The sequence below is a fragment of the Oncorhynchus masou genome, chromosome 32, assembly GCF_036934945.1.
Source record: "Oncorhynchus masou masou isolate Uvic2021 chromosome 32, UVic_Omas_1.1, whole genome shotgun sequence".
Lineage (NCBI taxonomy): Eukaryota > Metazoa > Chordata > Actinopteri > Salmoniformes > Salmonidae > Oncorhynchus > Oncorhynchus masou.
Window position 1 is genome coordinate 94,441,184 of NC_088243.1, and position 14,597 is coordinate 94,455,780.

The 14,597-nt window shown below is 42.8% G+C and overlaps 1 protein-coding gene across 1 annotated transcript in view; it reads right to left on the bottom strand.

Annotated features, from left to right (window-relative positions):
* Window positions 1–14,597, bottom strand: part of LOC135526820 (endothelin receptor type B-like) — a 129,798-nt gene that overhangs the window by 26,193 nt on the left and 89,008 nt on the right. The window contains exon 6 of the mRNA XM_064955495.1: window positions 2,570–2,719. Coding sequence (XP_064811567.1) covers window positions 2,570–2,719 — 150 coding nt within the window. The remainder of the gene's footprint in view (window positions 1–2,569; window positions 2,720–14,597) is intronic.

The window sequence follows — 14,597 nt, forward strand, 5'->3', positions numbered from 1 at the left end:
GTGGGGTTATATCCTTCCTTTTTGGCCCTGTCTAGGGGTGTCCTCGGATCATACTATTCGCCAAACCCACTGGCTCCAGGTCATTTACAAGTCTCTGATAGGTAAAGCCCCGCCTTATTTCAGCTCACTGGTCACCATAGAAGCACCCACCCGTATCTTGCGCTCCAGCAGGTATTTCTCATGGGTCACCCCCAAAGCCAACTCCTCCTTTGGCCGCCTTTCCTTCCAGTTTTCTGCTGCCAATGACTGGAACGAACTGCAAAAATCACTGAAGCTGGAGACTCTTATCTCCCTCTTTTAGCACCAGCTGTCAGAGCAGCTCACAGATCACTGCACCTGTACGTAGCCCATCTGTAAACAGCCCATCCAATCTACCTCATCCCCATACTGTATTTATTTATCTTGCTCCTTTGCACCCCAGTATCTCCACTTAGACATTCATCTTCTGCACATCCTACCATTCCAGTGTTTAATTGCTATATTGTATTTACTTTGTCACTATGGCCTATTTATTGCCTTACCTCCCTTACCTCACCTCATTTGCTCACACTGTATATAGACTTTAAAAAAAACTTTTTTCTACTGTGTTATTGACTGTATGTTTGTTTATTCCATGTGTAACTCTGTGTTGTTGTATGTGTCGAACTGCTGTGCTTTATCTTGGCCAGGACGCAGTCGTAAATGAGAACGTGTTCTCAACTAGCCTACCTGGTGAAATAAAAAATAAAAAAATAATAAAAAACATATAGACAACCCATTTCACGGGACATACAACACTTATAGACGACAACACATATCACGGGAGATAAAACACTTGACTTATGGACAATACATGCAACATTTATAGACAACACATATCACAGGAGATAAAACACTTGACTTATGGACAATACATATAGCCTCCACTCTTCCGGGAAGGGTTTCCACTAGATGTTGGAACATTGTTGCGGGTATTTACTTCCATTCAGCCACGAGCATTAGTGAGATTGGGCACTGATGTTGGGTGATTAGGCCTGGCTTGCAGTCGGCGTTCCAATTCATCCCAAAGGTGTTCAATGAGGTTGAGGTCACGGCTCTGTGCGGGCCAGTCAAGTTCTTCCACACCGAACTTGACAAACCATTTCTGTATGGACCTCACTTTGTGCACGGAGACATTGTCATGCTGAAACAGGAAAGGGCCTTATCTAAACTGTTGCCACAAAGTTGGAAGCATAGAATCCTCTAGAATGTCATTGTATGCTGTCGTGTTAAGATTTCCATTCACTGGAACTAAAGTGCCTAACACAAACCATGAAAAATAGCCCCAGACCATGCCTCCTCCACCAAACTCTACAGTTGGCACTATGCATAGGGGCAGATAGTGTTAGCTGGCATCCACCAAACCCAGATTCGTCCTTCAGACTGCTAGATGGTGAAGCGTGATTCATCACTCCAGAGAATGCGATTCCACTGCTCCAGAGTCCAATGACGGGGAGCTCTACACCACTCCAGCCGATGCTTGGCATTGCGCATGGTGATCTTAGGCTTGTGTGCGGCTGCTCGGCCACGGAAACCCATTTCATGAAGCTCCCGACTAACAGTTCTAGTGCTGATGTTGCTTCCAGAGGCAGTTTGGAACTCAGTAGTGATGCAACAAAGGACAGATGATTTTTACAAGCTGCACACTTCAGTAATCGGCGGCCCCGTTCTCTGAGCATGTGGCCCACCACTTCAAATCACATTTTATTGGTCACATATTTAGCAGATGTTATTGCGGGTGTAGTGAAATGCTTGTGTTCCTAGCTCCAACAGTGCAGTAATATCTAATAATTCACAACAGTACACACAAATCTAAATGTAGAACAATGGAATAAAGAAATATATAAATATTAGGGCGAGCAATGTGGGAGTGGCATTGCCAAGAGTGGCATTGTCAAGAATACAGTAGAATAGAATACAATATATACATATGAGATAAGTGGCTGAGCTGTTGTTGATCCTAGAGGTTTCCACTTCACAATAACAGCACTAACAGTTGACCGGGGCAGCTCTAGCAGGGCAGAAATTTGACAAACTGACTTGTTGGAAAAGTGGCTTCCTATGACGGTGCCACATTGAAAGTCAACATTGTCAATGTTTGTCTATGGGATTGCATGGCTGTGTGCTCCATTTTATACATCAGTCATCAACGGCTATGGCTGAAATAGCCAAATCCACTCATTTGAAGGGGTGTCCACATACTTGTATATATGTTATCTGTGTGACAGGACATACTTCAAACTGACATATAGATGAATACTGTAGGGCTGGGGTTGTGTTTAATAGTCTATCTGTGTTAAGGAATCTGATGCTCGTTGGAATACAGACTGAAGGACAGGTGAAACACACACACAGACAGGTTAAACACACAGACAGACAGAAACATGGGTTATATAGCCAGACAGGTTATACAGAAGGACAGACAGACAGACAGACAGACAGACAGACAGACAGACAGACAGACAGACAGACAGACAGGTCAGACAGACAGGTCGGACAGAGAGACAGACAGACAGACAGGTCAGTCAGACAGACAGACAGACAAACAGACCTGTTTCATGTGGTCGTTGAGAGCGATCCTCATGCCTTTCTTCCTGCTCAACATCTCCCAGGACATCAGGGTGTAGAAGACGCCGGTGCAGGCCAGAGGAAGACAGAAATAAAACCCGAGCAACCACCAGTCCTTCACGTCCTGGTAGAACTGAGAACACACATATCATGGTTACAACACTGGCACAAGTCTGCTGCTTTCAGCAGTCATATATTGGGGCAATGTCATGGTCGAACAGAGGGTGACATATTGGGGCAATGTCATGGTAGAACAGAGGGTGACATATTGGGGCAATGTCATGGTAGAACAGAGGGTGACATATTGGGGCAATGTCATGGTCGAACAGAGGGTGACATATTAGGGTAATGTCATGGTAGAACAGAGGGTGACATATTGGGGCAATGTCATGGTAGAACAGAGGGTGACATATTGGGGCAATGTCATGGTAGAACAGAGGGTGACATATTGGGGCAATGTCATGGTAGAGCAGAGGGTGACATATTGGGGCAATGTCATGGTAGAGCAGAGGGTGACATATTGGGGCAATGTCATGGTAGAGCAGAGGGTGACATATTGGGGCAATGTCATGGTAGAGCAGAGGGTGACATATTGGGGCAATGTGATAGTAGAGCAGAGGGTGACATATTAGGGTAATGTCATGGTAGAACAGAGGGTGACATATTGGGGCAATGTCATGGTAGAGCAGAGGGTGACATATTGGGGCAATGTCATGGTCGAACAGAGGGTGACATATTGGGGCAATGTCATGGTAGAACAGAGGGTGACATATTAGGGTAATGTCATGGTAGAACAGGGTGACATATTGGGGTAATGACATGGTAGAACAGGGTGACATATTGGGGCAATGTCATGGTAGAACAGAGGGTGACATATTGGGTTAATGTGATAGTAGAACAGGGTGATATATTGGGTTAATGTGATAGTAGAACAGGGTGACATATTGGGGTAATGTCAGGGTAGAACAGAGGGTAATATATTGGTGTAATGTGATAGTAGAACAGGGTGACATATTGGGTTAATGTGATAGTAGAACAGGGTGACATATTGGGGTAATGTGATGGTAGAACAGAGGGTGATATATTGGGGTAATGTGATGGTAGAGCAGAGGGTGACATATTGGGGTAATGTGATGGTAGAGCAGAGGGTGACATATTGGGGTAATGTCATGGTAGAACAGAGGGTGACATATTGGGGTAATGTCATGGTAGAACAGGGTGACATCTTGGGGTAATGTCATGGTAGAACAGAGGGTGATATATTGGGGTAATGTGATGGTAGAGCAGAGGGTGACATATTGGGATAATGTGATGGTAGAGCAGAGGGTGACATATTGGGGTAATGTCATGGTAGAACAGAGGGTGACATATTGGGGTAATGTGATGGTAGAGCAGAGGGTGACATATTAGGGTAATGTCATGGTAGAACAGGGTGACATATTGGGGTAATGTCATGGTAGAACAGAGGGTGATATATTGGGGTAATGTCATGGTAGAACAGGGTGACATATTGGGGTAATGTCATGGTAGAACAGAGGGTGATATATTGGGGGTAATCTCATGGTACAACAGAGGGTGATATATTGGGTTAATGTGATAGTAGAACAGAGGGTGATATATTGGGGTAATCTCATGGTAGAACAGAGGGTGATATATTGGGTTAATGTGATAGTAGAACAGAGGGTGATATATTGGGGTAATGTCATGGTAGAACAGAGGGTGACATATTGGGGCAATGTCATGGTAGAGCAGAGGGTGACATATTGGGGCAATGTGATAGTAGAACAGAGGGTGATATATTGGGTTAATGTGATAGTAGAACAGAGGGTGATATATTGGGTTAATGTGATAGTAGAACAGGGTGACATATTGGGGTAATGTCATGGTAGAACAGAGGGGGACATATTGGGGGTAATGTGATAGTAGAACAGAGGGTGATATATTGGGTTAATGTGATAGTAGAACAGAGGGTGATATATTGGTGTAATGTGATAGTAGAACAGAGGGTGATATATTGGGTTAATGTGATAGTAGAACAGGGTGACATATTGGGGTAATGTCATGGTAGAACAGAGGGGGACATATTGGGGGTAATGTGATGGTAGAGCAGAGGGAGACATATTGGGGTAGTCATGGTAGAACAGGGTGACATATTGGGGTAATGTCATGGTAGAACAGGGTGACATATTGGGGTAATGTCATGGTAGAACAGAGGGTGATATATTGGGGTAATGTCATGGTAGAACAGAGGGTGATATATTGGGGTAATCTCATGGTACAACAGAGGGTGACATATTGGGGTAATGTCAGGGTAGAACAGAGGGTGATATATTGGGGTAATGTCAGGGTAGAACAGAGGGTGATATATTGGGGTAATGTCAGGGTAGAACAGAGGGTGATATATTGGGGTAATGTCATGGTAGAACAGGGTGATATATTGGGGTAATCTCATGGTCCAACAGAGGGTGATATATTGGGTTAATGTGATAGTAGAACAGAGGGTGATATACTGGGTTAATGTGATAGTAGGACAGGGTGATATATTGGGTTAATGTGATAGTAGAACAGGGTGACATATTGGGGTAATGTCATGGTAGAACAGAGGGTGACATATTGGGGTAATGTGATGGTAGAGCAGAGGGTGACATATTAGGGTAATGTCATGGTAGAACAGGGTGACATATTGGGGCAATGTGATAGTAGAGCAGAGGGTGACATATTAGGGTAATGTCATGGTAGAACAGAGGGTGACATATTGGGGCAATGTCATGGTAGAGCAGAGGGTGACATATTGGGGCAATGTCATGGTAGAACAGAGGGTGACATATTGGGGCAATGTCATGGTCGAACAGAGGGTGACATATTAGGGTAATGTCATGGTAGAACAGAGGGTGACATATTGGGGCAATGTCATGGTAGAACAGAGGGTGACATATTGGGGCAATGTCATGGTAGAACAGAGGGTGACATATTGGGGCAATGTCATGGTAGAGCAGAGGGTGACATATTGGGGCAATGTCATGGTAGAGCAGAGGGTGACATATTGGGGCAATGTCATGGTAGAACAGAGGGTGACATATTGGGGCAATGTCATGGTAGAGCAGAGGGTGACATATTGGGGCAATGTCATGGTCGAACAGAGGGTGACATATTGGGGCAATGTCATGGTAGAACAGAGGGTGACATATTAGGGTAATGTCATGGTAGAACAGGGTGACATATTGGGGTAATGACATGGTAGAACAGGGTGACATATTGGGGCAATGTCATGGTAGAACAGAGGGTGACATATTGGGTTAATGTGATAGTAGAACAGGGTGATATATTGGGTTAATGTGATAGTAGAACAGGGTGACATATTGGGGTAATGTCAGGGTAGAACAGAGGGTAATATATTGGTGTAATGTGATAGTAGAACAGGGTGACATATTGGGTTAATGTGATAGTAGAACAGGGTGACATATTGGGGTAATGTCATGGTAGAACAGAGGGTGATATATTGGGGTAATGTGATGGTAGAGCAGAGGGTGACATATTGGGGTAATGTGATGGTAGAGCAGAGGGTGACATATTGGGGTAATGTCATGGTAGAACAGAGGGTGACATATTGGGGTAATGTCATGGTAGAACAGGGTGACATCTTGGGGTAATGTCATGGTAGAACAGAGGGTGATATATTGGGGTAATGTGATGGTAGAGCAGAGGGTGACATATTGGGATAATGTGATGGTAGAGCAGAGGGTGACATATTGGGGTAATGTCATGGTAGAACAGAGGGTGACATATTGGGGTAATGTGATGGTAGAGCAGAGGGTGACATATTAGGGTAATGTCATGGTAGAACAGGGTGACATATTGGGGTAATGTGATGGTAGAACAGGGTGACATATTGGGGTAATGTCATGGTAGAACAGAGGGTGATATATTGGGGGAAATCTCATGGTACAACAGAGGGTGATATATTAGGTTAATCTCTTGGTCGAACAGGCTGATATATTGGGTTAATGTGATAGTAGAACAGAGGGTGATATATTGGGTTAATGTGATAGTAGAACAGGGTGACATATTGGGGTAATGTCATGGTAGAACAGAGGGTGACATATTGGGGTAATGTGATGGTAGAGCAGAGGGTGACATATTAGGGTAATGTCATGGTAGAACAGGGTGACATATTGGGGTAATGTCATGGTAGAACAGAGGGTGATATATTGGGGGTAATGTGATGGTAGAGCAGAGGGTGACATATTAGGGTAATGTCATGGTAGAACAGGGTGACATATTGGGGTAATGTCATGGTAGAACAGAGGGTGATATATTGGGGTAATGTCATGGTCGAACAGAGGGTGATATATTGGGGCAATGTCATGTTGGAACAGAGGGTGACATATTGGGTTAATGTGATAGTAGAACAGAGGGTGATATATTGGGTTAATGTGATAGTAGAACAGGGTGATATATTGGGTTAATGTGATAGTAGAACAGGGTGACATATTGGGGTAATGTCATGGTAGAACAGAGGGTGACATATTGGGGTAATGTGATGGTAGAGCAGAGGGTGACATATTAGGGTAATGTCATGGTAGAACAGGGTGACATATTGGGGTAATGTCATGGTAGAACAGAGGGTGATATATTGGGGGTAATCTCATGGTACAACAGAGGGTGATATATTAGGTTAATCTCATGGTCGAACAGGATGATATATTGGGGTAATCTCATGGTCGAACAGAGGGTGATATATTGGGTTAATGTGATAGTAGAACAGAGGGTGATATATTGGGTTAATGTGATAGTAGAACAGGGTGACATATTGGGGTAATGTCATGGTAGAACAGAGGGTGACATATTGGGGTAATGTGATGGTAGAGCAGAGGGTGACATATTAGGGTAATGTCATGGTAGAACAGGGTGACATATTGGGGTAATGTCATGGTAGAACAGAGGGTGATATATTGGGGGTAATGTGATGGTAGAGCAGAGGGTGACATATTAGGGTAATGTCATGGTAGAACAGGGTGACATATTGGGGTAATGTCATGGTAGAACAGAGGGTGATATATTGGGGTAATGTCATGGTCGAACAGAGGGTGATATATTGGGGCAATGTCATGTTGGAACAGAGGGTGACATATTGGGTTAATGTGATAGTAGAACAGAGGGTGATATATTGGGTTAATGTGATAGTAGAACAGGGTGATATATTGGGTTAATGTGATAGTAGAACAGGGTGACATATTGGGGTAATGTCATGGTAGAACAGAGGGTGACATATTGGGGTAATGTGATGGTAGAGCAGAGGGTGACATATTAGGGTAATGTCATGGTAGAACAGGGTGACATATTGGGGTAATGTCATGGTAGAACAGAGGGTGATATATTGGGGTAATCTCATGGTACAACAGAGGGTGATATATTAGGTTAATCTCATGGTCGAACAGGATGATATATTGGGGTAATCTCATGGTCGAACAGAGGGTGATATATTGGGTTAATGTGATAGTAGAACAGAGGGTGATATATTGGGTTAATGTGATAGTAGAACAGGGTGACATATTGGGGTAATGTCATGGTAGAACAGGGTGATATATTGGGGTAATGTCATGGTAGAACAGGTTGATATATTGGGGTAATGTCAGGGTAGAACAGAGGGTGATATATTGGGGTAATGTCAGGGTAGAACAGAGGGTGATATATTGGGGTAATGTCATGGTAGAACAGGGTGATATATTGGGGTAATGTCATGGTAGAACAGAGGGTGATATATTGGGGTAATGTCATGGTCGAACAGAGGGTGATATATTGGGGTAATGTCAGGGTAGAACAGAGGGTGATATATTGGGGTAATGTCAGGGTAGAACAGAGGGTGATATATTGGGTTAATGTGATAGTAGAACAGAGGGTGATATATTGGGTTAATGTGATAGTAGAACAGGGTGACATATTGGGGTAATGTCATGGTAGAACAGAGGGTGACATATTGGGGTAATGTGATGGTAGAGCAGAGGGTGACATATTAGGGTAATGTCATGGTAGAACAGGGTGACATATTGGGGTAATGTCATGGTAGAACAGAGGGTGATATATTGGGGGTAATGTGATGGTAGAGCAGAGGGTGACATATTAGGGTAATGTCATGGTAGAACAGGGTGACATATTGGGGTAATGTCATGGTAGAACAGAGGGTGATATATTGGGGTAATGTCATGGTCGAACAGAGGGTGATATATTGGGGCAATGTCATGTTGGAACAGAGGGTGACATATTGGGTTAATGTGATAGTAGAACAGAGGGTGATATATTGGGTTAATGTGATAGTAGAACAGGGTGATATATTGGGTTAATGTGATAGTAGAACAGGGTGACATATTGGGGTAATGTCATGGTAGAACAGAGGGTGACATATTGGGGTAATGTGATGGTAGAGCAGAGGGTGACATATTAGGGTAATGTCATGGTAGAACAGGGTGACATATTGGGGTAATGTCATGGTAGAACAGAGGGTGATATATTGGGGGTAATCTCATGGTACAACAGAGGGTGATATATTAGGTTAATCTCATGGTCGAACAGGATGATATATTGGGGTAATCTCATGGTCGAACAGAGGGTGATATATTGGGTTAATGTGATAGTAGAACAGAGGGTGATATATTGGGTTAATGTGATAGTAGAACAGGGTGACATATTGGGGTAATGTCATGGTAGAACAGGGTGATATATTGGGGTAATGTCATGGTAGAACAGGTTGATATATTGGGGTAATGTCAGGGTAGAACAGAGGGTGATATATTGGGGTAATGTCAGGGTAGAACAGAGGGTGATATATTGGGGTAATGTCATGGTAGAACAGGGTGATATATTGGGGTAATGTCATGGTAGAACAGAGGGTGATATATTGGGGTAATGTCATGGTCGAACAGAGGGTGATATATTGGGGTAATGTCAGGGTAGAACAGAGGGTGATATATTGGGGTAATGTCAGGGTAGAACAGAGGGTGATATATTGGGGTAATGTCAGGGTAGAACAGAGGGTGATATATTGGGGTAATGTCAGGGGAGAACAGAGGGTGATATATTGGGGTAATGTCATGGTAGAACAGGGTGATATATTGGGGTAATGTCATGGTAGAACAGAGGGTGATATATTGGGGTAATGTCATGGTCGAACAGAGGGTGATATATTGGAGTAATGTCATGGTAGAACAGGGTGACATATTGGGGTAATCTCATGGTCGAACAGAGGGTGATATATTGGGTTAATGTGATAGTAGAACAGAGGGTGATATATTGGGTTAATGTGATAGTAGAACAGGGTGATATATTGGGTTAATGTGATAGTAGAACAGGGTGACATATTGGGGTAATGTCATGGTAGAACAGAGGGGGACATATTGGGGGTAATGTGATGGTAGAGCAGAGGGAGACATATTGGGGTAATGTCATGGTAGAACAGGGTGACATATTGGGGTAATGTCATGGTAGAACAGAGGGTGATATATTGGGGGTAATGTGATGGTAGAGCAGAGGGTGACATATTAGGGTAATGTCATGGTAGAACAGGGTGACATATTGGGGTAATGTCATGGTAGAACAGAGGGTGATATATTGGGGTAATGTCATGGTCGAACAGAGGGTGATATATTGGGGCAATGTCATGTTGGAACAGAGGGTGACATATTGGGTTAATGTGATAGTAGAACAGAGGGTGATATATTGGGTTAATGTGATAGTAGAACAGGGTGATATATTGGGTTAATGTGATAGTAGAACAGGGTGACATATTGGGGTAATGTCATGGTAGAACAGAGGGTGACATATTGGGGTAATGTGATGGTAGAGCAGAGGGTGACATATTAGGGTAATGTCATGGTAGAACAGGGTGACATATTGGGGTAATGTCATGGTAGAACAGAGGGTGATATATTGGGGTAATCTCATGGTACAACAGAGGGTGATATATTAGGTTAATCTCATGGTCGAACAGGATGATATATTGGGGTAATCTCATGGTCGAACAGAGGGTGATATATTGGGTTAATGTGATAGTAGAACAGAGGGTGATATATTGGGTTAATGTGATAGTAGAACAGGGTGACATATTGGGGTAATGTCATGGTAGAACAGGGTGATATATTGGGGTAATGTCATGGTAGAACAGGTTGATATATTGGGGTAATGTCAGGGTAGAACAGAGGGTGATATATTGGGGTAATGTCAGGGTAGAACAGAGGGTGATATATTGGGGTAATGTCATGGTAGAACAGGGTGATATATTGGGGTAATGTCATGGTAGAACAGAGGGTGATATATTGGGGTAATGTCATGGTAGAACAGGGTGATATATTGGGGTAATGTCATGGTAGAACAGAGGGTGATATATTGGGGTAATGTCATGGTCGAACAGAGGGTGATATATTGGAGTAATGTCATGGTAGAACAGAGGGTGATATATTGGGTTAATCTCATGGTAGAACAGGGTGACATATTGGGGTAATCTCATGGTCGAACAGAGGGTGATATATTGGGTTAATGTGATAGTAGAACAGAGGGTGATATATTGGGTTAATGTGATAGTAGAACAGGGTGATATATTGGGTTAATGTGATAGTAGAACAGGGTGACATATTGGGGTAATGTCATGGTAGAACAGAGGGGGACATATTGGGGGTAATGTGATGGTAGAGCAGAGGGAGACATATTGGGGTAATGTCATGGTAGAACAGGGTGACATATTGGGGTAATGTCATGGTAGAACAGAGGGTGATATATTGGGGTAATGTCATGGTAGAACAGGGTGATATATTTGGGTAATGTCATGCTAGAACATGGTGATATATTGGGGTAATGTCATGGTAGAGCAGAGGGTGATATATTGGGTTAATGTGATAGTAGAACAGGGTGATATATTGGGGTAATGTGATGGTAGAACAGGGTGACATATTGGGGTAATGTCATGGTAGAACAGGGTGATATATTGGGGTAATGTCATGGTAGAACAGGGTGATATATTTGGGTAATGTCATGCTAGAACATGGTGATATATTGGGGTAATGTCATGGTAGAACAGAGGGTGATATATTGGGTTAATCTCATGGTAGAACAGGGTGATATATTGGGGTAATCTCATGGTCGAACAGAGGGTGATATATTGGGTTAATGTGATAGTAGAACAGGGTGATATATTGGGTTAATGTGATAGTAGAACAGGGTGATATATTGGGTTAATGTGATAGTAGAACAGGGTGATATATTGGGGTAATGTCGTGGTAGAACAGAGGGTGATATATTGGGGTAATGTCAGGGTTGAACAGAGGGTGATATATTGGGGTAATGTCATGGTAGAACAGGGTGATATATTGGGGTAATGTCATGGTAGAACAGAGGGTAATATATTGGGGTGATGACATGGTAGAACAGGGTGATATATTGGGTTAATGTGATAGTAGAACAGAGGGCGATATATTCTCTTAATGTGATAGTAGAACAGGGTGACATATTGGGGTAATGTCATGGTAGAACAGAGGGTGATATATTGGGGTAATGTGATGTTAGAGCAGAGGGTGACATATTGTGGCAATGTCATGGTAGAACAGAGGGTGATATATTGGGTTAATCTCATGGTAGAACAGGGTGATATATTGGGGTAATCTCATGGTCGAACAGAGGGTGATATTTTGGGTTAATGTGATAGTATAACAGAGGGTGATATATTGGGTTAATGTGATAGTAGATCAGGGTGATATATTGGGTTAATGTGATAGTAGAACAGGGTGACATATTGGGTCAATGTGATAGTAGAACAGGGTGACATATTGGGGTAATGTGATGGTAGAGCAGAGGGTGACATATTGGGGTAATGTGATGGTAGAACAGGGTGACATATTGAGGTAATGTCATGGTAGAACAGGGTGATATATTGGGGTAATATCATGGTCGAACAGAGGGTGATATATTGGGTCAATGTGAAAGTAGAACAGGGTGACATATTGGGGTAATGTCATGGTAGAACAGAAGGTGACATATTGGGGTAATGTGATGGTAGAGCAGAGGGTGACATATTGGGGTAATGTCATGGTAGAACAGAGGGTGATATATTGGGGCAATGTCATGGTAGAACAGAGGGTGATATATTGGGGTAATGTCAGGGTAGAACAGAGGGTGATATATTGGGGTAATGTCATGGTAGAACAGAGGGTGATATATTGGGGTGATGACATGTTAGAACAGGGTGATATATTGGGGTAATGTCATGGTAGAACAGGGTGATATATTGGGGTAATGTCATGGTAGAACAGAGGGTGATATATTGGGGTGATGACATGGTAGAACAGGGTGATATATTGGGTTAATGTGATAGTAGAACAGAGGGTGATATATTGGGTTAATGTCATGGTAGAACAGAGGGTGATATATTGGGGTAATGTCATGGTAGAACAGAGGGTGATATATTGGGGTAATGTCATGGTAGAACAGGGTGATATATTTGGGTAATGTCATGCTAGAACAGGGTGACATATTGGGGTAATGTCATGGTAGAACAGGGTGATATATTGGGGTAATGTCATGGTAGAACAGAGGGTGATATATTGGTGTAATGTCATGGTCGAACAGAGGGTGATATATTGGGGTAATGTGATGGTAGAGCAGAGGGTGACAAATTGTGGCAATGTCATGGTAGAACAGAGGGTGATATATTGGGTTAATGTGATAGTAGAACAGGGTGATATATTGGGTTAATGTGATAGAAGAACAGGGTGATATATTGGGGTAATGTCGTGGTAGAACAGAGGGTGATATATTGGGGTAATGTCAGGGTTGAACAGAGGGTGATATATTGGGGTAATGTCATGGTAGAACAGGGTGATATATTGGGGTAATGTCATGGTAGAACAGAGGGTAATATATTGGGGTGATGACATGGTAGAACAGGGTGATATATTGGGGTAATGTCATGGTAGAACAGAGGGTGATATATTGGGGTAATGTCATGGTAGAACAGAGGGTGATATATTGGGGTAATGTCATGCTAGAACAGGGTGATATATTGGGGTAATGTGATGGTAGAACAGGGTGACATATTGGGGTAAAGTCATGGTAGAACAGGGTGATATATTGGGGTAATATCATGGTCGAACAGAGGGTGATATATTGGGTTAATGTGATAGTAGAACAGAGGGTGATATATTGGGTTAATTTGATAGTAGAACAGGGTGACATATTGGGGTAATGTCATGGTAGAACAGAAGGTGACATATTGGGGTAATGTGATGGTAGAGCAGAGGGTGACATATTGGGGTAATGTCATGGTAGAACAGAGGGTGATATATTGGGGCAATGTCATGGTAGAACAGAGGGTGATATATTGGGGTAATGTCAGGGTAGAACAGAGGGTGATATATTGGGGTAATGTCATGGTAAAACAGGGTGATATATTGGGGTAATGTCATGGTAGAACAGGGTGATATATTGGGGTAATGTCATGGTAGAACAGAGGGTGATATATTGGGGTGATGACATGGTAGAACAGGGTGATATATTGGGTTAATGTGATAGTAGAACAGAGGGTGATATATTGGGTTAATGTCATGGTAGAACAGAGGGTGATATATTGGGCTAATGTCATGGTAGAACAGAGGGTGATATATTGGGGTAATGTCATGGTAGAACAGGGTGATATATTTGGGTAATGTCATGCTAGGACAGGGTGATATATTGGGGTAATGTGATGGTAGAACAGGGTGACATATTGGGGTAATGTCATGGTAGAACAGGGTGATATATTGGGGTAATGTCATGGTAGAACAGAGGGTGATATATTGGGGTAATGTGATAGTAGAACAGGGTGATATATTGGGGTAATGTGATGGTAGAACAGGGTGACATATTGGGGTAATGTCATGGTAGAACAGGGTGATATATTGGGGTAATGTCATGGTAGAACAGAGGGTGATATATTGGGGTAATGTCATGGTCGAACAGAGGGTGATATATTGGGGTAATGTGATGGTAGA